The sequence below is a fragment of the Poecile atricapillus genome, chromosome 35 (assembly GCF_030490865.1).
Source record: "Poecile atricapillus isolate bPoeAtr1 chromosome 35, bPoeAtr1.hap1, whole genome shotgun sequence".
NCBI lineage: Eukaryota > Metazoa > Chordata > Aves > Passeriformes > Paridae > Poecile > Poecile atricapillus.
This window is the reverse complement of record NC_081283.1, coordinates 867,446-890,595: the sequence shown is the minus strand read 5'-3', so window position 1 is coordinate 890,595 and position 23,150 is coordinate 867,446. Positions and strand designations below refer to the sequence as shown.

At 49.3% G+C, this 23,150-nt stretch overlaps 3 protein-coding genes across 10 annotated transcripts; all 3 read right to left on the bottom strand.

The window, feature by feature from the left end:
* Positions 1-1,185: 1,185 nt before the first annotated feature.
* Positions 1,186-4,751, bottom strand: LOC131590902 (keratin, type II cytoskeletal 6A-like). The gene is made up of 9 exons (XM_058861298.1): positions 4,242-4,751; positions 3,159-3,373; positions 2,983-3,043; positions 2,728-2,823; positions 2,438-2,602; positions 2,215-2,340; positions 1,878-2,098; positions 1,565-1,599; positions 1,186-1,457 (listed from the first exon to the last, which is right to left on the bottom strand). Exons 1-9 carry the CDS (start codon positions 4,749-4,751, stop codon positions 1,186-1,188), a joined length of 1,701 nt encoding a protein of 566 aa, XP_058717281.1.
* A 3,818-nt stretch (positions 4,752-8,569) lies between these two features.
* On the bottom strand, positions 8,570-12,658 carry LOC131590899 (keratin, type II cytoskeletal 3-like). Of its 5 annotated transcripts, XM_058861294.1 has the most exons (10): positions 12,074-12,658; positions 11,083-11,297; positions 10,907-10,967; positions 10,652-10,747; positions 10,332-10,496; positions 10,099-10,224; positions 9,670-9,890; positions 9,280-9,314; positions 9,137-9,175; positions 8,570-9,067 (listed from the first exon to the last, which is right to left on the bottom strand). In XM_058861294.1, the coding sequence occupies exons 1-10, from the start codon at positions 12,656-12,658 to the stop codon at positions 8,832-8,834; spliced, it is 1,779 nt and encodes a 592-aa protein (XP_058717277.1). In that variant the 3' UTR covers positions 8,570-8,831. The 5 variants fall into 5 exon arrangements, with proteins under 5 accessions (XP_058717277.1, XP_058717275.1, XP_058717278.1 ...); XM_058861292.1 differs by having other exon boundaries at positions 8,570-9,175; positions 9,276-9,299; positions 9,659-9,890; XM_058861295.1 differs by lacking the exon at positions 9,137-9,175 and having other exon boundaries at positions 8,570-9,034; positions 9,276-9,299; positions 9,659-9,890.
* A 4,540-nt stretch (positions 12,659-17,198) lies between these two features.
* On the bottom strand, positions 17,199-22,453 carry LOC131590896 (keratin, type II cytoskeletal 3-like). Of its 4 annotated transcripts, XM_058861286.1 has the most exons (11): positions 22,148-22,453; positions 21,744-22,021; positions 20,900-21,114; positions 20,623-20,683; positions 20,225-20,320; positions 19,926-20,090; positions 18,885-19,016; positions 18,421-18,635; positions 17,972-18,006; positions 17,838-17,867; positions 17,199-17,756 (listed from the first exon to the last, which is right to left on the bottom strand). In XM_058861286.1, exons 1-11 carry the CDS (start codon positions 22,368-22,370, stop codon positions 17,524-17,526), a joined length of 1,683 nt encoding a protein of 560 aa, XP_058717269.1. In that variant the 5' UTR covers positions 22,371-22,453; the 3' UTR covers positions 17,199-17,523. The 4 variants fall into 4 exon arrangements, with proteins under 4 accessions (XP_058717269.1, XP_058717268.1, XP_058717267.1 ...); XM_058861285.1 differs by having other exon boundaries at positions 17,199-17,867; positions 21,744-22,453; XM_058861284.1 differs by lacking the exon at positions 17,972-18,006 and having other exon boundaries at positions 17,199-17,905; positions 21,744-22,453.
* Between the last annotated feature and the right edge of the window lie 697 nt (positions 22,454-23,150).

Sequence of the window (23,150 nt, the reverse complement as noted above, 5' to 3'; positions counted from 1 at the left end):
GAGGCAATCTCAAGAAAATCCATTCCAATGCCTCACCACTCTAATAGGGAGGAATTTCTTCCCAACATCCCGTTTAACTCTCCTCTTTTCCATTTCAAAGCCATCACCTCTTGTCCCATCACTCCCTTTCCAAGTCCCTCTCCAGCTCTCCTGGAGCCCCTCAGAAGGGGCTCAAAGGTCTTCTTTCCCTTCTCTCTTGGTGAGCACCCCCAGATCTTCCACCCTGGCCCCAGAAGAGCTCCAGCCCTTGGAGCAGCTCCATGGCCTCCTCTGAACTCTCTTCAGTAGTTCCACGTCCTCCCTATGCTGGGGCCCAGGGCTGGAGTAGCTCTGCAGGTAGGGTCTCACCTGAGCAGGACAGAACCCTGCTGCTGCTTATGTTGGAGGCTCAGCTCAGGCTTGGGGGTCTCTGGACAGATCCAGCTCTCACCCTCCAGCACTCCCAAGTCCTTCTCCCAGGGCTGCTCTCAATTCTTTCTCCGTTCAGTCTGTGTTTGTCCTGCAATCACCCTGATCCAGGGCAGACCTGTGTTTCCCCTCCCCTGAGGAACATCGAGTGATGAGACAACAAAAAATATCTTCATCTCTCTGCAGTTTATTGGTACTGAAGGACTCTGGGGCCAGGGCACTGACAGGAAGCAGCTGATTCACACAACAGAGGGGGCAACAGGGCCAAATGCTCCAGGCAGGAAGGAGAGGAGGGAAAAGGATCCATAAAACATTAAAGCTGCCAAATTACTCCACCTGGTGAAGGTGGGCAACTCCAGAGACCTGTTTCTCACTCCTAAATCTGACTGGGACATCATCCCCTTCCTTCTGTTCATGTGCGCTCCTGACACAGCTGGAGCAGGATGCTGGGCACCCATGGGGGATGTGGGGGGAAACAAGAGCCTTAAAAAGTGACAGGAAAGAGCAGTTTTCCACAGGCTCCTCCTCAGCTGGTGCAGCAGCCCCGGGGAGCTCTGCAGTGCCAGGGACCCATGAGGGAGATGTTGCACCCCAGTGGGGCTCAGTGAGGCCCAGGCTGGGCCAGAGGGATGTGTCTCATTTTCAATCTCACTTTGGGGACATTTCCCCCAGAAACAGTTTGTTGCCTCCTGCATACGGATGGGGATGGAAGGGGCTGTGCTGCTGGTGGGAGGAAGAGGAAGGTGCTGCTTTCCCTGAGAGAATGGAAGCGAGGGCTCAGTATTTGACCCCAGAGGATTTGACCGTCGTGGTGGTGACGCATCTCCGCACAGAGGAGGAGCCCCCACTGGCCATGAAGTTACCGCCTGCAGTGCTGCACATCCTCCCACTCCCAGAGGAGAAGCCACCACTGAGGATCCCTCCTCCCACAACACAGCTGCCACCAATGACATTGCCACCGCCAACCGTGCACACTCCTCCACCCAGGCCATTGCTGGCTCCAAAGCTGCCAGATCTGCCTCCGCACATGGTGCTTCTGCCCACTACAGCTGGAAGAGAGGAAGAGGCTCATTGAACACCAGTCAACATCCCAGGAATCTTCACAAAACCAAAGATAAAGGTAATTCTGCAGAGAAAACAATGTGCGAATACTTACAGACATTCACGTTGGATGGGTTCTCTAAGCAGAGCCTGTGTAGGGAGAGGAATATCAGTTGTAAATCTATATACAGTTGGAAGCAAAATGCTTCCCCAAAAATTCCTTTTATATCCTGTTTCATATAAGATCAATCAAGGCCCCTGAGAAGTATTCCCCATGGGGACCATGTTTCTGTTTTGGGCTTCAAAATTTGGAGGAAAAAAGGAAAGTAATCAGATTTCAATGTTAAATGTATTTCAAGGGATAATTAAGATGAATGTGACCCAAGGGGGGACAGAACCCTCGCACAGCCAATGGTGGGAGGTGTCACCTGTTCTCCTCCCCCTCCAGCAGCTTCCTGTACATGGCGATCTCAACATCCAGCGCAATCTTGATGTTCAGCAGCTCCTGGTACTCCTTCAGGAGGCGAGCCAGATCCTCCTTGTCCTTGCTCAGGGCACATTCCAGCTCTTCCAGCTTCCTCCTGGCATCCTTGATGGCCATCTCCCCTCTCTCCTCAGCCTCAGCAATGGCTGACTGCAGATGATGGTTCTGTGGAGAAGAAAATAAATTTCTTAATTCCCTCTGCCCACCCTCTGCTGGAGCCTTCTCATGGCACAAACTGGAGGGGAAACAGGAGGAACCCGTGAGACATTGGCGAACCCCACCTGCTTCTTCACATTCTCAATCTCTGTTCGCAACCTCTGGACATTCCTGGACAGCTCCTGGATCTCCATCTTGGTGTTGCGGAGGTTGTCCCCGTGCCGGCCAGCTGTGCTCTGGAGTTCTTCATACTGTAGTTATGGGAACAAAGATATCCATCAGGGACACAATGGCCAAAAACTCAGGTGTTTCCTGTGCCCCAGGTAACTCAACCCCTTCCCAACTCACCCGGCTCTGGTACCAGGCCTCGGCCTCAGCCCGGCTGTTCTGGGCGATCTGCTCGTACTGGCGCCGGACTTCCTCAATGATGCTGTCCAGGTCCAGGTGCCGGTTGTTGTCCATGGACACCACCACAGACAGGTCCCGGCTGATTGTCTGCATCTGAGACAGCTCCTGCAACCAAGAAATTAGTCAGAAGCACCATCTCAAGCCTAAATCCACCCAGGCACCCCATCCAGCCTTGATGTTTGGCCTCCATATTGCAACTCCAGCCCCCCCAGAAGAAAGAGAGCTCCTACCTCCTCGTAGATGCACCTGAGGAAGTTGATTTCATCTGTCAAAGCTCCCACCTTGGCTTCCAGCTCAACTTTGGTCATGTAGGCACAGTCCACGTCCTAAAGGAGAGATCTCAGAATTAGACCATGGCTTCCTCTCATTACACAAGAACTGTTGGCTCTTCCTCTTGGGATCTGCCCATCTTGGAGCTGAGTCCTTCCCATATCTTTACCTCCTGTCCCCCCTCACCCTATCCCTGGTGGTGCCTCCAGACTCACCTTCTTCAGCACCACAAACTCATTCTCAGCAGCCGTGCGACGGTTGATCTCCTCCTCATACCTGTGGTGGGGACAGGACAAGGTGAGACTCTGAGACCTCTGGTCACTCCACCCGTAGGGCCTCCCCACCAGCTCCGCTCTCCCAGCTGGTCCCTCCTGTCTGTCCCCACACTCACTTGGTTTTGAACTCCTCCACATACTGCCGCATGTTCTGCAGCTCCGACTCCAGCTGGCCGCGCTGCCCCAGAAGAGATTCCAGCCTCCTCCGCAGGTTCTGGATATAATTCTCAAAGATCACATCCAGATTCTTCCTCGGCCCTGATGGCCCTTGCTGCTGAAGCAGCTCCCACTTGGTGGAGAGCACCTTGTTCTGCTGCTCCAGGAAACGGACCTAAAGCCAATAAAGGGTGTGTGAAACATTTGCCAGACAGACATCCCACTGCTCAAAACTCCTGGAGCTTTGGAAGGCCATGGGAATCATTCCCCAAAACCTTAACAGGACCATTGTTTCCAAGGGGAAAATTCCTCCATTTTTTCTCCATTTCTTCACTATTATCCTTAAATTCCTTCTATTTTCTCCTCCTGTATTTCTGCTTTTTTTTTTTTGGTGGGGGGGGCGGGGTGGGATGTGTGCAGCTGTTGAAATGCTTCCATTCTAATCTTACAAATTATTTCCAACACCAGACAGGATTTTTGACATTAATTTTCAGGAGCATCAAATCCTTTTTGACCTTCCAGTGAATGAAATCCCGTTAGTCTCTATATTCAAGAATATTCCTCTTATCAGAAACAGAAATTATACCATATACATATCATATATTTAAAAAACATGGAGCACACTTATAACCAACATTATCCCAGTTCAGATAATTTAAAGGGAACTCATCTGTACTTAAACGGAAACCAGAAATGGTTGGGGAATTTTTAAAATTTTATTCCTAGATTTTAAGTCCCTTGAGAAAAAATTATCCCAGAAAAAGGACAGACTTAAACACTTTAATCACTGAGTATATCCCCATCCCTTTGGCCTGTCTTCACTGGATAGAAAACCAAAGTGCTTCCACCAAACCTGGAGAAAATTGTTCATTTTCTCTGTGGATGCTAAATTTTGACACTTCCTCAGGAGGAAACCAGATGGAACCCAATGGAGACAATCACAGCCCAATACTGAGCTGAGAAGGACAATATTTCCCTCTTCAGAGCACAAGGAATTTCTGCCGTTTTCCCATTCCCAAGCAAATCCAGCTCTAACCTCTCACCTTGTCAATGAAGGAGGCAAACTGGTTGTTCAGAGTCTTGATCTGCTCCTTCTCCTGGCATTTCACTTGCTGGATCTGAGGGTCAATGTCAACGTGGACTGGCCGCAGGAGGGTCGGGTCCACCTGCACTGGTTGGATGCCTCCAGGGAACCCAGGGCCACCTCTGACAGGGCCACCAAAGCCGCCCATTCCGCCACCAATGACACCTCCTCCAATGCCCCCAAATCCTCCTGGAAATCCTCCACCAAAGCCACCAATTCTACATCCGTAGCCACTGCCATAAGAGCTGCCCATGGAAATCCTTGTGCTGCCCCCCATGTTGTGGAGGCTCCGGCTGCTGAATCCTCCACAGTGTCCACTTCCACCTCCAATCCCCCTGGATGTAGAGAATGAGCTGTAGCTGATCCTGCTTCGACCACTGCCTCCAAAGCCGCCACCAACAGCAGAGCAGGAGCTGAATCCCCTTTTGCTCCCAACTCCGAAGCTCCTGCAGGCAGACTGACGAGACATGACTGATTCTCCTCAAAAGAGCCAAAACTGGGGAAGATGAGGAAATCAACAGAGCTGAGCTGGTGCTGAGGGCAGAGAGAAGTGCTCAGAGTCTTCTCTGGCTCCAGCAGCTCCAGGCATTCCCTTTTATCTGCTCCTGGAGGTGGGCTGGGACAGCTTGGGCGTGAAGAGGAAACAAATTTATTGTCTTCATCAGCTTGGTGCGGTTAACAGATTTTTGCCAAATTGGTGACTCCACCCAGAAATCCGCTTCACTGTGCAGAAGGAAAAGCAGGAGCACCGAGGCAGGTCTCTGTGAGTAAGTGGACTCCCATATCTTTATGTCATCTGGAAAAATATGTTTTACAATGATGTTGTCATGTTCTTCCCTCCTCCCATTTCCCTGCCTGCTCCTAACAACTTCACAGGTTGTCTGACTCCAGATTTTTTCCTGACACTCCACACCAGGCAAGGATTCTGGTGAAACCCACACAGAATGAGACTTTCACAATTCTGCCAAGCACACCCCAAATCTCCTTGTTAAGCAGAAAATTCCCAGTGGCTTTCCAAGTGGAACAATGCCGCATCACTAACATTTAACAGGGGTCAGCATTTCTGTTTTATCTGGAAAGGAGCTACTTAGTTCCTTCCTAAGAGCATCAGGTGGGATTTTTCTCTCCAAAATGTGTCCCAGTCCCACAAAATCTTAGACAACCATGTCCTGGGATTCTGAGCACCAGAACAAGAGAACAAGGATATTCAACTTTTGCTTTTCCAATGGCCACAGGGGTTGCCAAGCCAGAAAGGATGCTCCAGGCAGTAGATGTTGTAATGATGACAGACAATAATGTTTAATTTCATGCACAAGCTCCACAGCAATGGATTTGGACACTCACATGAAGGACATCTTGCAGGTGCCTTCTGAGCCTCACTAATCAAATAAATATTTTAGTTACATCTATTAATTTTTGTTTGTAAAAAAACACTAACATTTCCTTCTTTCTTATTTCCTGAAAATCATTTTAAAAAGTCAAGGGAAATATATATTTCAAAGCACTTCAACAGTCAAAAAATACCCTGTTTTTGAGCTTTCCAACTGCATGTGTTGAGTTTTCGTGGTCACACAGATTTGAGCAGGCAAATGTGGTTTGAAAGCATCCCTAGGAATCAGCTGGTAGCCATAGATACAGCAAACACTTTGGAAAACCAGCCCAGGAAAACACTTCCAAAAGCCACTGGAGGAATCAGAAATATGAATGTCATTGACTGTCAGTGGGATGAGATTTCTGGAGCCACAGACTGTGTGGAATGGGAGAGAGGGGAGGACGTTACCCTTGATGGGGATTCAACTGTTGGCCAAGATTATCCTACCCTTAGGGGCTCAACAGTTGGCAACAGTTATTAGGCAATTGAAGGACACAACAGTTGGCCAAGGATTATCCCACCATTAATAGACTAAACAGTCGATAGGCGAAGGGCAATCTCACCCTTGAGGGATACAAGTCATGGTTGGCTAAGGGTGTTCTAGGTATGTGTTCCTGCAGCTGGAGAATGGACAGCATCCCCACAGCATGGATGGAACACCTTCCCTTCCAAAAGCAGCTGCAATCAAGATGGGCTGGTTTCTCCATGGTCATCTCCTAGATGGAGATTTAAGCTCTCCAGACCATCCTGCAGCCCAGCACACTTGCTCATGATGAGCAGCCCAGGGGAGCTGTAGAGTGGCTCAGGTTTAGGTGGAGAAAACAGGTTGTCCCTTCTCCTGGCCTCCCTCCCAACTGCCAAACCCATGGTATGAAGGCACCAGGACTTCACTGGAACATCCCACGAGGAGGTTCCACAAGGAGGAGGAAGATCTGCAAAGTCAGCCAGATGCCTGGGTGCTGACCACACTCAGCTGCTGCAGATAAGACGCTCAGATTGAGTCACTCTGACGTCTTCAGACAAGATGTGCAGATTATTCCAAACCTGGAGTCACCTGAGCCTCCTCCAGGTAAGACTCGACAGGCAGTTGGGCTCCAGCCGTGCCCTCAGATCTCTTGCGCAAGGAGCTGCGCACAGCAGAATCATCGACACCAGCGAAAATGTGAGCTCGGCAGAAAACGTGGATGGAGACCAAGCCAGGCTCTGGCTTCACATCACCCAGCCAAGAGCACAGAGGAGGTGTCGCAATGACTCTTCACACCAGCGCTACAACGCCATGTAAAGTTTGTTGTAAAGTTTAGAAGAAACAGGCTCTTAAAATTCAACACTGAAACAGGTGATTAAGCACCAAAATAGGTGACTCTTGCCCCAAGCCAAACCTCAAAGTGCTCCTGGCACAACACCAGCTTTGCACAGGCATTGCCTACTCAGCATCTTTATTTGGGCCAAACCCAGCCACAATCCCAGTTCCAACACCCTTCAAAGCAAGGAGAGCTCCCTTTTCTAAGAGCCCTCTGCCTTTCCTGCACCTCTTCCTCAGTCTGCAGCTTCCTGATCCACTCTGAGAATATCAGCAACTCCCAGAGGCTGTTGTGGGACTCCTGAACCACCACTGACAGCGTTTTCTGCCTCTTTGATCTCTCCGGGTGGTGAAGGAACCATAGCACAGTTCAGATCAAACACTCCAGACTCCCCTCCCAAACCTCTTCCTGAGCTGCTCCAAATCTCTCCCTCCTGCTTTTGGAGCATGGATGAGCCGCTGGGGAATTAATTGGCTTCTCAGGGAGAGGATGGTACCTGAGCTCATGGATGGGGGTGAATCACACTTTCCCAGCCCATCATGTCAAAGATGGCACATGGCTCTCCAGTACTCCCCCTTCTCTTTGGGTGCTGAGCTGTGCATCCCACCTGGCCATCCCACAGCCCAGGTGTGCACCAGAGGCAGGTACTTAACCAACATCCTGGACCATTGTTATCCATGTTCACCAGCTCTCCCACCCAAGGGGCTCCAACCCAGCCATCCCCTCATCACAATCCAAAGACCATTTGGAGGCACCTTAACTCAGATGAGACTGATCCAATGTCAGCTCCCACCTGCTGCTGCTGATTTTCATCATCCATCAGCCCTTGTGGGTCTCTACTGGTCTGGTTACAAGGCACTGGGAAGGTTCCTGCCTAAATCCCAGGACACGGGTTTCAGCAGACCCTTTGCAGAGCTTCCAAAACCCAAGAGGGATTGAGAAAGTCCCTTTCCTAGAGCTTCAAGAATTGGAGTGTTGTCACGTCTGGAGAGAGATGTGATGTGGGCACTGAGCCACTGAGTGCCTTTGTGTGCCTAAAGCTGAGCCCAAAAAACTGGGGCAGGGCAGCCTGTATTAGCTCAATGACTGGGAAGAAACTGGACCCTTCTGTGCTGGAGGTTTCCAGACCAAAGAATTACAGAAATCTTCTGTGGGAATAGCACCACAGGATTCCAGGGATGAACTGGGTGATTCACTATGTCAGGAGATGCCTAAAAATTGAGCAGGCTCCTGTATTTCTTGGTTTGGTCTTCTGATGACTCAGAGTTACTGAGCATTGTGTGAAGTGAGCATCCAGCACCCACCACATGGACTTGTGTCTTCAAGTAAGTTAGTCATCACTTGAGCTGTGACACCTGGCTTGGTCCATCCCCACCTGTTTGGCTCCATCAAAGCACAGCTACGACACATGGAGAAAAGAGTGACCCCCAGCTTGCCAACAAGCTGCTTCCCCAAAGCACGAACCACCCTACCCGGAGTGGCTCCCGAAGCAGTGACACACAACATCGTGAATGTTCTCTGCAATTTATTGGGAATGGCAACATCCCAGGGGAGGGCACAATGCACACATAGAGGAAGGGAGGCGGGGACACAGAAGAGGAGGGAAGAGGAGGGAAGAGGAGTTTTATACACATTTGCCAAAAGAAATGTACAACACAGCAAGGAAGGCAGAGCAGCCCCTCCTGCCAGGCAGCTCCCAGTGCCAGGACACCCATGGCATCACCACCAAACCCCCGGGAGGGACCAGGAACTGGGATGAGCTGGGTGGAAGGGACACAGTTCATCCCATTGCAGGACAACAGAGCTGGGCTTCAGGAGGCTGGGCTGCTGTCAGGAGGAGAGAGGAGGTGCTTCTTTCCTTGTCAATCTTCGGGGCTCAGAATCTCACTCCCGAAGATTTCACCGAGGTGGTAGTGACGCATCTCCGCACGGAGGAGGATGCCCCGCCAGAGCCGCACATCCTTCCGCTTCCAGAGGAGAAGCCCCCAACATACATTCCTCCCCCCATCCCACAGCTGCCACCCATGCTGCCTCCTCCAAAGCTGCTGCCTCCTCCGCAGATGCCGCCTCCTCCCATTCCTCCTCCCATGCTGCTGCCGCCTCCAAATCCTCCTCCCATTCCACAGCTGCCGCCTCCAAATCCTCCTCCCATGCCGCTGCCTCCGAATCCTCCTCCCATGCCTCCTCTGCCTCCAGAGACAGTCGTCCTCCCCACCACAGCTGGAAGAGAAGCACAGGTTATGTTTCCATTACCCAGTCTCGGGCTCTGACTCTGAAAAAACAGTCTGAATCTTTTTCTGAAGGACTTCAGGGTAGATACTTACAGACATTGACGTTGGACATGCTGTCATTGCACAACCTGTGAGGGAAAATAGGACCAGTTATTCCTCTTAGAAGTGCGCTGCTCTTCAGCTGAGAATTTCCCTTTTTTGTACAAGTTTATATTTCTCAATTATTCTTAAAAAAATTAACAACTTTTTCAATATTTATTTCAGAATTTCTCAATTATTATTTAAAGAAATGAGAAACTTTACCTTCATATTCTTTTAAGATGGAAAACCGACTTAAGTAAGTTTATGCTTAATATAATTAATATATACTTGGGAATTAGAGTATGAATGACACAAAATCAATATTTAGTGTGGATTTAAGGGTTTTACCCACACATTTTATAACATGTCAAGAATTTAGTCAAATAGATGCCAATTAAATACCTGTTCTCCTCCCCCTCCAGCAGCTTCCTGTACATGGCAATCTCAACATCCAGTGCAATTTTGGTGTTTAGCAGCTCCTGGTACTCCTTCAGGAGGCGAGCCAGCTCTTCCTTGTCCTTGTTCAGGGCACTCTCCAGCTCCTCCAGCTTCCTCCTGGCATCTTTGATGGCCATCTCCCCTCTCTCCTCAGCCTCAGCAATGGCTGCCTGAAGCTGCTGGTTCTGAGGAAGAGAAAGCCAGAGTGTGAGATCCCTTCTGCCCACCCTCTACTGGAGCATTCTCATGGCACAAACTGGAGGGAAAACATACAAAAATAATCCATCTCCTCCAAAGGGCATGAATTTTCATGAATGCTTTTCCTCTCACCACCCAGTCCCATCCTGACCCAGCACACAGCTGTTACCCAGCAAGGTGCTGACAGTCCCTTACCTGCTTCTTCACATTCTCAATCTCAGCCCGCAGCCTCTGGACATTCCTGGACAACTCCTGGATCTCCATCTTGGTGTTGCGAAGGCTGTCGCCATGCTTTCCAGCAGTGTTCTGGAGCTCTTCGTACTGGAGACGTGGGGACAAAGACACCCATCAGGGACGCAATGGCCAAAAACACAGATGGTTCAAACAGCGGGGAATGTCCCAGGAGCCTTGACCCCTTCCCAACTCACCCGGCTCTGGTACCAGGCCTCAGCCTCAGCCCGGCTGCTCTGGGCGATCTGCTCGTACTGGCGCCGGACTTCTTCGATGATGCTCTCCAGGTCCAGGTGCCGGTTGTTGTCCATGGACACCACCACAGACAAGTCCCGGCTGATTGTCTGCATCTGAGACAGCTCCTGCAACCAAGACATGAGTCAGAGGCACCATCTGATGAGGGGAGAGAAGAGCAGCAGCTCCAGATCGAACCCACAAAAATTCCCAGTCCAACATCAGTGTCTTTGGCCACCACACCCTCATTAAAACTTCACCCAGGGGAAGGGAGAGCTCCTACCTCCTCGTAGATGCACCTGAGGAAGTTGATTTCATCTGTCAAAGCTCCCACCTTGGCTTCCAGCTCAACTTTGGTCATGTAGGCACAGTCCACGTCCTAAAGGAAAGATCTCAGAATTAGACCATGGCTTCCTCTCATTACACAAGAACTGTTGGCTCTTCCTCTTGGGATCTGCCCATCTTGGAGCTGAGTCCTTCCCATATCTTTACCTCCTGTCCCCCCTCACCCTATCCCTGGTGGTGCCTCCAGACTCACCTTCTTCAGCACCACAAACTCATTCTCAGCAGCCGTGCGACGGTTGATCTCCTCCTCATACCTGTGGTGGGGACAGGACAAGGTGAGACTCTGAGACCTCTGGTCACTCCACCCGTAGGGCCTCCCCACCAGCTCCGCTCTCCCAGCTGGTCCCTCCTGTCTGTCCCCACACTCACTTGGTTTTGAACTCCTCCACATACTGCCGCATGTTCTGCAGCTCTGACTCCAGCTGGGCTCGCTGAGCCACAATTGATTCCAGCTGCCTCCGCAGGTTCTGGATATAATTCTCAAAGATCACATCCAGATTCTTCCTCGGCCCTGATGGCCCTTGCTGCTGAAGCAGCTCCCACTTGGTGGAGAGCACCTTGTTCTGCTGCTCCAGGAATCGGACCTAAAGCCAATAAAGGATGTATGAAACATTTGCCAGACAGACATCCCACTCCTAGGTGATTTGAGAGCCCAGAGAATCACTCCCCATCTATGTCTCATTCAGGCATTCAAGCTCCTGAAGTGCATGAGAAGCATAATTTAATTTATTTATTATTAGACAATTAAGTTTTGAGTCATTCTAAACTTCTCCCTTGGGGACAGAGATGTTGACAGTAGAAAACATCATCCCAATTTTCTATAGCGTTAGGGTTGGACTTTGCCTTCATCTTTCCATCACTGAAGTCTAGAAAGATGAATTTCTTATTCCTTAACTGCCCATGCATTCTCTTGGGAGTGATTCTCTATTTCTTTATCTTCTATGTGAAATGAAAATTGTCCAAGAGTATTGAAAAGAGGTTTAATGCTTTGGAGTTTCTAAAATGAGATTTTGAGAAGAATGTCTCATCAAAAAGAAAATCCCATCAATGAGAACTCAGGATGATTAAATTTACAATGATGACTTTGCCCTGAATCACCCAAAATGAGACTGCAGAAATGTCTTGGCAAGAAAATCCCCAGAATACCCTGCAGATGTTCTCTTTAATATTCCATTAGCAGAAAACCTCCCCTATTGTTTGGTGCTACTTAGTAAAATCTAACTAATTACAACTTGATGCTTAGGCATTGGTTTGACAACTCCAACAGCTGTTGGTAAGTGAAAAAAGTCCCATTCCACACCATGCCATATGGCATTGTTTGACATGCCACCGCCAAAAAATCCCAGTCCTAAACTCTCACCTTGTCGATGAAGGAGGCAAACTGGTTGTTCAGGGTTTTGATCTGCTCCTTTTCCTGGTTTTTGACTTGCTGGATCTGGGGGTCAATCTCAACATGGACCGGACGCAGGAGGTTGGGGTCAACTTGCACAGGTTGGATGCCTGGGCCACCAAAGCCGCCCATTCCACCCATTCCCCCACTGCCCATTCCACCACCAAAGCCACCCATTCCTGCCCCACCACCCATTCCACCACATATTCCACCACCAAAGCCACCCATTCCCATTCCGCCACCACCCATTCCACCACCACCCATACCTCCACAGTTCATTCCTCCACCAAAGCCACCCATCCTGCCACCGTATCCACCACCACCATAACATCCGCCCATGGCAATCCTTCTGTTGCCCCCCATACTATGGAGGCTCCGGCTGCTGAACCCCCCGCAGTGTCCTCCTCCACCTCCTCCCCGGGATGAGGAGTACGAGCTGTAGCTGATCTTGCTCCGGCTGCCACTGCCTCCAAATCCACCACCGACAGCAGAGCAGGAGCTAAATCCCTTTCTCCCTCCGACTCCAAAGCTCCTGCAGACAGATTGGCGAGACATGGCTGTTTTTTTCCAAGCAGAATCAAAATCCAGGAGAGCAGAAAGACCAACGGAGTTGATGAGGGCAGAAAGAAGTCTGCAGAGTCTTCTCTGGCTCCAGCAGCTCCAGGCATTTCCTTTTATCTGCTGCTGCAGGTGGGCTGGGACAGCTTGGGCGTGAAGGTGGAAAGCAATTTAGTATTTTCATCAGCATGGGGCTGTTGACAGATTTTCCATGAGCTTTGCCGTATTTGGGGCTGCCCAGAAACACACCCTGTAATCTAGTGGGGAATAAAATAAGAGCATCGAGGCAGTTCTTCATGACTAAGTGGACTCTCATATCTTTATGACATCTTGGAAATCAATTTTGTCCATAATCCCCTTTTCTGCAGCCCCTCATTGGATATCCAGCCCTCATTAGTCACTTCCAATAATTCCAGATAGAGATCTTCCTATCAAAGCTCCACAGAAAGGCAAAGTTTTGATGAAATCCCAGCTATAATATGGCTTTCACAATTCCTCACACACACCCTTAATCCCCTTTTTATATGTTAAATTGCCTTTGGAGTTTCAGGAGATGTTTCCCAATCCTGAATGGGAATTCATGACACCAAAATTTGAGGAGACTCAGCATATTCTCCTGCTAGAGAGGAAAAACATCTCCTTGGAGCATATGGTGTCACTATGGTGGGAGTGTCTTCTGCCTGTAGACTAAATTCCCTCCACTTGCAACTCTGCAAATCTGGGACAACCAGCTGGAGCTTTGGATGATGCTAAAGCAGAGGGAAGAAGAGGACTCGAATCATCTTGCTCTCCTCAGTGTTCTGAGGTTGACAGGGAATGAACTTGAGGAAGAATGAAGGGACACATTGGGAGCCCTTAGGGTGACAATGTCAGGGACAGACAGACAAACACTATGGAAGAGGAGAGACAGACAGACAATTCGAAGTGCTGAGGGGGTCCTGCTGCTCTGATGAATACCATGACCTGATTTACCTGTTTTTTTCGCAAAAATGAGATGACTGACATGGAAAAAATGGCTGAGAAACGGAGCTGTTACAACCCCCAAGGCAGAGTATAACCTTTTGCTTCCAAATAATTTATTGGGAAAGGATTGTGGTTTAGGAATGTGGTTTAGAAATGTATTTTATAGGGTGACTCTGAAATAAACCCCTTTTTTGTGTGCATTGAATGTAAATGAAATTTTAATTAATTACAGAAAATACAAATAATATCAATGCATTCCAAAAATGTAGATTCTAGTTTAAAAGGAAGCCAAGTCTGTACATACTATTTAAGAGGCATTCTAAAGACTTTGTCTACCTGGATATTAACAATTGAATACCTGAATGATTTAATGAATTAAATACAAAATGAATGTTCACTTTTTCCTAGACAACAGCACAACACAAGTAATGAAAAAATCAAAGAAAATGCACATTCTAGCTCTTGAAATACTTAAAACATTAATTTAAGGCCATTCAAAAGACCTGTGTATGAACAAAGACCTTCAGAAGGAATTTTCAAAGTCTCCAATGAGATCTAGGCAACTAAATGTGGTTTGAAAGTTATCATGAGGCATCAGAAACAAAAATGTTCCTGTCTGTCACTGGGACAGGTATACTGAGTCCCCTGGCCTGCATGGAATAGGGTGTAAGGGAGGGGGCAATATTATCCTTAAGGGAGTCAACAGTTGGCTGAGGGTTATTCCACTCTGGAGAGACTCAGCTGTTGTCCAAGGGTTACCCGACTCCTGAGGAACTCGGTAAGAGTTGGCCAAAAGTTATTCCACCCTTGGGGGCTCAGTAACACTTGAACAAGAGTTATCCCACTCCTAACTCCTGCTTGGTCAAGAGTTATCCACCTCTCAAGAGATTCAGGCAAGAATTGGTCAAGGATTGTCCTACTTATGAGGAACCCAAAAAATACATATCCAAGGGTTATCCCACCCTCAGTGGACTCAGGTAGAGTTGGCCAATGTCTATCCCACCCTTGAGGGACAAGGTTATCCAGCTTTGAGGGGGACCAGTGGTTGGTCAAAGGTTACTGTGTTCCTGCAGCTGGAGAATGGACAGCATCCCCACAGCATGGATGGGACACCTTCCCTTCCAAAAGCAGCTGCAGTCAAGATGGGCTGGTTTCTCCATGGTCATCTCCTAGATGGAGATTTAAGCTCTCCAGACCATCCTGCAGCCCAGCACACTTGCTCATGATGAGCAGCCCAGGGGAGCTGTAGAGTGGCTCGGGTTTAGGTGGAGAAAACAGGTTGTCCCTTCTCCTGGCCTCCCTCCCAACTGCCAAACCCATGGTATGAAGTCACAAGGACTTCATTGGAACATCCCATGAGGAGGTTGAACATCCCACGAGGAGGTTCCACAAGGAGGAGGAAGATCTGCAAAGTCAGCCAGATGCCTGGGTGCTGACCACACTCAGCTGCTGCAGATAAGATGCCCAGATTGAGTCACTCTGACGTCTTCAGACAAGATGTGCAGATTATTCCAAACCTGGAGTCGCCTGAGCCTCCTCCAGGTGAGACTCAACACCAACCTGATCTTTCAGATCTCTTTCACGAGGAGTTGAATGTTGTAGTTTAAGGCCTGGCGATCTGAAGAACTCGGGATGTTACGGAAAGTTAGCTAACCCCCCTCTCTGTTAGGATAGTAAAACCTTCTGCAATTAGCCAATAGCACCTAGGTGTGATGTAAGCAAATGGGAGTAACACAGTGACCCCAGACTATAAAATGTTAAGTTTCCCTGCAATAAATTGCCATATTGCCATCCATCACATTGATGCAGTGGGATGTGGACCGCACGGCTGAGGATAGCCGCCCGTGCTGGTTCCAGCCAGGGTACCAGCCTTGCTTGACCCCGACAGTTGAACATGGTAAGATCAACCCCAGCGAAAATGTGAGCTCGGCAGAAAACATGGATGGAGATCAAGCCAGGCTCCGGCTTCGCATCTGACCTAGACAAGAGCTTCTGTCTCAAATCTTGCACAGAGGAGGTGTTGCAACAACTCCTCACTTGGCACTACAATGCTGTGTTCTGGATTTTAAAGCTGAGGAGAAACAGACTCTTAAAATTAAGCATCAAAACAGGTGACTCTTGCCCCAAGTCAAACCTCAAAGTGCTCCTGGCACAACACCAGCTTTTCGGCACCTTCTCAGCATCTTCTTGTTGGGCCAAACCCAGCCATGTTCCCCAACCCTCCTGCTGGGCTTCCAATGGGAGAATTCTCTCTTCCAAGAAGCCTGTGGTCATTCCCTGTTGCCTTTCCTGGACCTCAGTCTGCAGCTTCCTGATTCACTCTGAGAATATCAGCAACTCCCAGAGGCTGTTGTGGGACTCCTGAACCACCACTGACAGCGTTTTCTGCCTCTTTGATCTCTCCGGGTGGTGAAGGAACCATAGCACAGTTCAGATCAAACACTCCAGACTCCCCTCCCAAACCTCTTCCTGAGCTGCTCCAAATCTCTCCCTCCTGCTTTTGGAGCATGGATGAGCCACTGGGGAATTAATTGGCTTCTCAGGGAGAGGATGGTACCTGAGCTCATGGATGGGGATGAATCACACCTTCCCAGCCCATTGTGTTCCCACGGCTAGAATCATGGCTTACTGGGGCAGATGAAGTGTCTGACTGCAGCCAGTGGCAGGTGCTTGGCCAGCATCCTGATCCATATTCACCTGCCCTCTCACCACTGCACACGACAACACTGGTGCCATCTCCTTCACCTAACACAGGTCAAAGTCTCCTCTACCTGGAGATGATCCCAAAGGAACCTCAGAAGCAGCAACTTAATTACATTGGTTGGTCCAAGGGGTGCAACACCTCCCGTCTAGCGGAAGGTGTCCCTGTTCATAGCAGGGGGTTGGAATGGGATGGTCTTTAAGGTCCCTTCCAACCCAAACCATTCCATTATTCAATGATTCCAATGATTCCAGATCTCCGACCTGGGCTCTTATTTCTCATTTCAGCTGGAGGATCCACACCCCCTCCATTCCAGATACAGGCTTGTGCCTCCAAGTGAGAGTCAAAAGCATCATCTGAGCTGGGGCACATGCCCTGATCTACCCCCACCACTGATCTGCTCCCTCAAAACACAGGGAGAGGCAGGAGAACAACCCCCTCTCCCACCCTGCCCAGAGTAGCTCCCAAAGCAGCAACAAAACATCATGAATATTCTCTGCGATTTATTGGGAATGGCAACATCCCAAAGAAGGAGGACAGCCCACAGAGGAGGGGGGGAGGTGGGGACAGTACATCTCACACACACTGTGTCATGGGACCAAGGCACTGAAAGACAATTTTTGTCTCCTTAGGTATAGTCCAGGTGTGTGAAGTGTCCCAGGTGTCACTGAGAACCGGGACAAGTGGAATGGAAGCTGGAGATCCAGGGAAGCTCCTGCTGCCAGCACACCTTGGGCTCCCAAGTGACCAAAACTGCCCAGAGGCACCACCTAGGGCCAGCTCATCCCTCTGGCCACCACCTGAGATGTCCCCTCCTCAAGGGACGAGTCCTGCTTGCCCCACACCCACCCTGACCCCAAAGGCCTGCAAAGGGAATGGCAGGATGGATACATACAGAAGCACCCCAGGGACACAGAAAAGGAGGGAAGAGGAGGGAAGAGGAGTTTTATACACATTTGCCAAAAGAAATGTACAACACAGCAAGGAAGGCAGAGCAGCCCCTCCTGCCAGGCAGCTCCCAGTGCCAGGACACCCATGGCATCACCACCAAACCCCCGGGAGGGACCAGGAACTGGGATGAGCTGGGTGGAAGGGACACAGTTCATCCCATTGCAGGACAACAGAGCTGGGCTTCAGGAGGCTGGGCTGCTGTCAGGAGGAGAGAGGAGGTGCTTCTTTCCTTGTCAATCTTCGGGGCTCAGAATCTCACTCCCGAAGATTTCACCGAGGTGGTAGTGACGCATCTCCGCACGGAGGAGGATGCCCCGCCAGAGCCGCACATCCTTCCGCTTCCAGAGGAGAAGCCCCCAACATACATTCCTCCCCCCATCCCACAGCTGCCACCCATGCTGCCTCCTCCAAAGCTGCTGCCTCCTCCGCAGATGCCGCCTCCTCCCATTCCTCCTCCCATGCTGCTGCCGCCTCCAAATCCTCCTCCCATTCCACAGCTGCCGCCTCCAAATCCTCCTCCCATGCCGCTGCCTCCGAATCCTCCTCCCATGCCTCCTCTGCCTCCAGAGACAGTCGTCCTCCCCACCACAGCTGGAAGAGAAGCACAGGTTATGTTTCCATTACCCAGTCTCGGGCTCTGACTCTGAAAAAACAGTCTGAATCTTTTTCTGAAGGACTTCAGGGCAGATACTTACAGACATTGACGTTGGACATGCCATCGTTGCACAGCCTGTGAAGGAAATTGGACATTTTTATTACCCAATAAAAGAGTAGTTGTAAAAACTTTAAACCATGTTTCCACTATGAAACAATTTTCCTGGTTTACCCTCTCAAGCCACTTTGGAATCACTAAAAATCAGAGGAGGGAAGGGGTTGGCAATTCCTCTTTACAATGAGATTTCTCCAGATTTGAGGTTCATTAAAAACTCAGCAGTGACAGGGATGGGGCAGCAGCTCTGCCACCTCTAGGGAGCCTGTTATGGGTCCTGACCCCCAAAATAAATAAACAAAATAAATAAATAAATAAAACACAGCATCAATCACAACATCTATTTGTTAGACCAAAGAATTGGTTTGGGATTATAGTCAATATTCCAGCTGTCCAGTGTAGGTCACAACACCCAATGGGAGTTCAGTTATTTACCTGTTCTCCTCCCCCTCCAGCAGCTTCCTGTACATGGCAATCTCAACATCCAGCGCAATCTTGACATTCAGCAGCTCCTGGTACTCCTTCAGGAGGCGAGCAAGCTCCTCCTTGTCCTTCTGCAGGGCACTCTCCAACTCCTCCAGCTTTAACCTGGCATCTTTGAGGGCCATCTCTCCCCTCTCCTCAGCCTCAGCAATGGCTGCCTGCAGCTGCTGGTTCTGGGGAGCATAACAGGAACTTTCTCAGACCTCATTTTGTCCCTAATGATCACTCCTCAGGCCCCCAAGAGGAGAAATCAGAAGGCAAATAAACACCTGCATGAAGTGGACTTGGGGTGATGGAAGGTTTCTGCCCCACTCATGGTCATTTGTGATCGAACATGCTACCATCTTCCCCTGAGACACTAATCAGCCCCTTCCTTTCTTCATGTCCTCGATCTCATCCCCAAGATACCAACCAACTCCTACCTGCTTCTTCACATTCTCAATCTCAGCCCGCAGTCTCTGAATGTTCCTGGTCAGCTCCTGGATTTCAATCTTGGTGTTGCGGAGGTTGTCCCCATGCCGGCCAGCCGTACTCTGGAGCTGCTCGTACTGATGGCACCAAGACAGAACAACCCATCAGTAATACATGATGTCTCTAGGCAGATTTGTCCCCAGTTTCAAGGCTCGGGTGACTCTATGAGGACCCACTGCACTGCCAATGAATTCACAGCTCATTGTTCAAGGTGGATCTCGGACTAAGTAAAAGGTTTTGAGCTTTGAAATGGATCTTAGAGACACTAAAAAGCATCTCTTGGCTTCTGAAAAGCCACTTGGGCTAGAATTTTTTCATTAAGGTACATTTTGGGCCATTTTTATTGAGAGGTTTTGATGCCTAAAGTTTTAGCTTTCATATTTTCCAGACTCTGTACTGCATTAGTATATAATTGAAATTCATATAAAGTGTTAGCATGTTCTCCTCACATTTCAATCAGACAAAACAATCCTTTTCCAGCCCGAGAACCAAGGACACTGTTGCAGCTTTAGGCCCAAAAAGTATAAACAACATCAAATTGAGGGCAGCAAACTGAGAGGATGGGACTTCATAACCTGAAGCTGTAATTGAACAATTAACTCCAATATGGAAATGAACCAAAACTTATAAAAGTGTGAAAACTTGTGATCCATCATCCATCTTGGGAAGAGCCACAGCTGGGCTCTTGTACTGCCCAAGGTGTATCCTTTGAAGGCCTTTTAATACATACTTACTTTATTCCTTTAACACGGTCTAGCATCTGTTCTAGGTAGCCTCTGAAGGCATCAGTTCGTGCCACACACCGTGGTGGGTTTGGGATGCATTGGGAACAGTGAGTCAGATCCCTCAAAAGCAGCTCAGTTCCTCTAGACCTTCCTTGAACCACGAGCTCCAGCCCCGTTAGCTTGAAAAAGTGTTTCACCCAGCCATAAATTATTGTAAATCACCCAGCCACACCCAGGAGTCTCAACTGCTCCCTGACTCACCTGGCTCTGGTACCAGGCCTCGGCCTCAGCCCGGCTGCTCTGGGCGATCTGCTCGTACTGGCGCCGGACTTCCTCAATGATGCTGTCCAGGTCCAGGTGCCGGTTGTTGTCCATGGACACCACCACAGACAGGTCCCGGCTGATTGTCTGCATCTGAGACAGCTCCTGCCACCAAGACATGAGTCAGAGGCACCATCTCAAGCCTAAATTCACCCAGGCACTCTGTCCAACCTCAGTGTCCCTGGCCACCACACACCTGATGAAAATTTCAGCCCCCCTAGAGAAGACAGAGCTCCTACCTCCTCGTAGATGCACCTGAGGAAGTTGATTTCATCTGTCAAAGCTCCCACCTTGGCTTCCAGCTCAACTTTGGTCATGTAGGCACTATCCACATCCTAAAGGGAAAATCCCACAGAAAATGGTTTTGTGAACTCTTGGGAATCCTTCAGGCTTGTGGGAATTGCCTTCTGTGTGGAGGGTTTAGTGTTATTCACTGAGACATCATTATGATTACATATAATTCTATAACCATATATAAAAATAATCAAAAATAAAGTTATGGTGTCATTCAGTTATGCAAACTGAATATAAGGAATTCTGGATATCAGCTGGAAGACCTTAACAATTCCACAATTTCCATTCAAGCACAAGTAAAGCCAAATATTGAGGGATTATTTTGTGATGCCTCCAGACTCACCTTCTTCAGCACCACAAACTCATTCTCGGCTGTCGTGCGCCGGTTGATCTCTTCCTCATACCTAGGGAAAGGAAAAGTGCAAATTGAGTTCCTGGACTTTCCTGCCTAAGGCAGTGAGAAACAAAAAGAAAGGGAAAAAATCCTAAATTAAAATATTAAGGCTGAAAAACTATCTCCACTATCACCATAAAAAACAGTTGGAGGAAATGATAAAAGCATTTGGGGAAAATTAAAGTGACCAAAAAGCTGCTTGAGCTGCTCCTGGCTCCACACTCACTTGGTTTTGTAATCCTCGACGTACTGCTGCATGTTCTGCAGCTCCGACTCCAGCTGGCCCCGCTGTGCCACAATTGATTCCAGCTGCCTCCGCAGGTTCTGGATATAATTCTCAAAGATCACATCCAGATTCTTCCTCGGCCCTGATGGGCCTTGCTGCTGAAGCAGCTCCCACTTGGTGGAGAGCACCTTGTTCTGCTGCTCCAGGAATCGGACCTAGAGCCATGACAAGAGGACCCACCATCACACGGGAACAGCTCCCACCAAAAAATCTCTTGCATCACTCAGAAAGATTTGCATGGTGATCAGAGAACCAATTAACTCTGTTTTTTAAAATTTCTGTTGGTGCCTAAGCTGCAAAATTGGGAAAATAAGGAAATTTCTAAAAATTTTCTACTCAAAGGAGCTTTTATACACTGCCCTTAATCCAAGTCAAGTCACCCCACCATAGGCAGTGTGGAAATCTCATCTCCAGCCTAGATTTAAAAGCCTAGAGATTTGAAAAGAAGGAGAAAAATACATAAATTAATACTTAAATGGGAGGTTGTTTGGGCAGAGAGTGGTAGAGAAGGGAGAATCTGTGCCCGAAACCTGCAGAGGTTGGAGGTGTTGAACCTGCTTGCGAGATTAACCTCAGAGTACAGCTTGGTGCAACAGGGCAGATGAAAGCCCTGGAGACATTGCTTTGATCTTGTGTGGAGGAGAGATTCCCATCTCTTCCCTTAATGAAAAGGCTCTGCTCAAGCTTCTCTGCCTGCTGGGATTTAGCTCTAGAAGGACATTTCTGTGCAACTGGAAGTTACTCCTAATTTTGGCTGTAATCAGGCACAATCCCACCCTCTCACCTTGTCGATGAAGGAGGCAAACTGGTTGTTCAGGGTCTTGATCTGCTCCTTCTCCTGGTTTTTAACTTGTTGGATCTGGGGATCAATCTCGACATGGACCGGGCGCAGGAGAGTTGTGTCAATCTGCACTGGCTGGATCCCAGGGCCACCTCTCCCAGGGCCACCCATGCCAAAGCCTGGGCCACCAAAGCCACCCATTCCTCCACCACCCATCCCACTACCAAAGCCACCCATTCCTCCACTGAAGCCACCCATTCCTCCTCCACCACCCATTCCACCTCCACCCATTCCTCCAAAGCCACACATTCCTCCTCCTCCTCCACCCATTCCGCCCCCAAAGCTACCAAGACCCCCATAGCTCCCGCCAAAGCCACCCATCCTGCCGCCATATCCGCCACCATAGCACCCAGCCATGGACATCCTGGCACTGCCTCCCATGTTGTGGAGGCTCCGGCTGCCGAAGCCCCCACACCGTCCTCCACCTCCGAAGCCCCTGGACACAGAGTATGAGCTGTAGCTGCTCCTGCTCCGGCTGCCGCCTCCAAAGCCACCACCGATTGCAGAGCAGGAGCTAAAGCCCCTTCTGCTCCCCCCTCCAAAGCTCCTGCAGACCGACTGACGAGACATGGCTGGTTATCCTCAAAAGAGCCAAGAATGGAGAAGCTGAGGAACTTGACAGGTTTGTGGGTGAGGAGGTGGGTAGAATAATGAAAGGCAGTCCCTCTGGCTGGAGGGCAGCGGATGCTCCCTTTTATGCGCTTTTGGAGGTGGGCTGGGTCTGCATGGGCGTGAAGGAGGAGACAGGTCCTGTCTTCATCAGCATGGCGTGGCTAAAGATTTCCATCTCCAATTTGCCAAACATTGACCCTACCCAGAAACACACCCTCTAATGCAGAAGAAAAGGCAAAAAAGATCCAACTGCGGCTCCCAGCACTCTATGACTAAGGAGTGCTACACTTTGTGGAGCAGCACAAGCCTCCCTAGGATACACCAGACATTTTTTTTCCACCTTTCATCCACTGGGGTTGTTTCCATGCTTTTGTTTATCTTTAAATCTCTCACTCCAAAGCTCCATTGCAGGCAGGCACTGCTGCTCATGCCAAGTTGTAGCCTGGCTTTCACAATTCCCAAAACACACCTAAGTTACACCCTCAGCCTTCTTTTTACTTGGAAAATTGCCTTTGGCTCAGAGAATTGAGTTTCTCAATCTACAGCCAGGGCTCAGCAAATTGCATTTTGATGAGGCTCTGTACCTTTTTGATAAATAAAACCTCACCAGTGATGAGACGCTGGTGCTGGCACTGGAAATTCATTTATTGTTGGACTGAAGCATGTCCCACTGTCTTCATGCCAAGATAATCTCAGCACTGGTGAGGAAATACCCTAACTGGGAAACCCACGTAGGAT

Excerpts from the sequence above, each read along its gene's own strand:
- LOC131590902 (XM_058861298.1), bottom strand. The coding sequence starts at position 4,751 with ATGTCTCGTCAGTCTGCCTGCAGGAGCTTCGGAGTTGGGAGCAAAAGG. Across the intron at positions 2,824-2,982 it reads AGTTTGTGGTGCTGAAGAAG|GACGTGGACTGTGCCTACAT; the intron begins GTGAGTCTGGAG and ends TCTCTCCTTTAG. Across the intron at positions 1,600-1,877 it reads CTGGAGGGGGAGGAGAACAG|GCTCTGCTTAGAGAACCCAT; the intron begins GTGACACCTCCC and ends CTCCCTACACAG.
- LOC131590899 (XM_058861291.1), bottom strand. The coding sequence starts at position 12,658 with ATGTCTCGCCAATCTGTCTGCAGGAGCTTTGGAGTCGGAGGGAGAAAG. Across the intron at positions 9,891-10,098 it reads TTGAGAATGTGAAGAAGCAG|AACCAGCAGCTTCAGGCAGC; the intron begins GTAAGGGACTGT and ends TCTCTTCCTCAG. Across the intron at positions 9,214-9,669 it reads CTGGAGGGGGAGGAGAACAG|ACTGGGTAATGGAAACATAA; the intron begins GTATTTAATTGG and ends TCAGAGCCCGAG.
- LOC131590896 (XM_058861284.1), bottom strand. The coding sequence starts at position 22,370 with ATGTCTCGTCAGTCGGTCTGCAGGAGCTTTGGAGGGGGGAGCAGAAGG. Across the intron at positions 20,684-20,899 it reads GTCGAGGATTACAAAACCAA|GTATGAGGAAGAGATCAACC; the intron begins GTGAGTGTGGAG and ends TCCTTTCCCTAG. Across the intron at positions 17,906-18,420 it reads CTGGAGGGGGAGGAGAACAG|ACTGGGTAATGGAAACATAA; the intron begins GTAAATAACTGA and ends TCAGAGCCCGAG.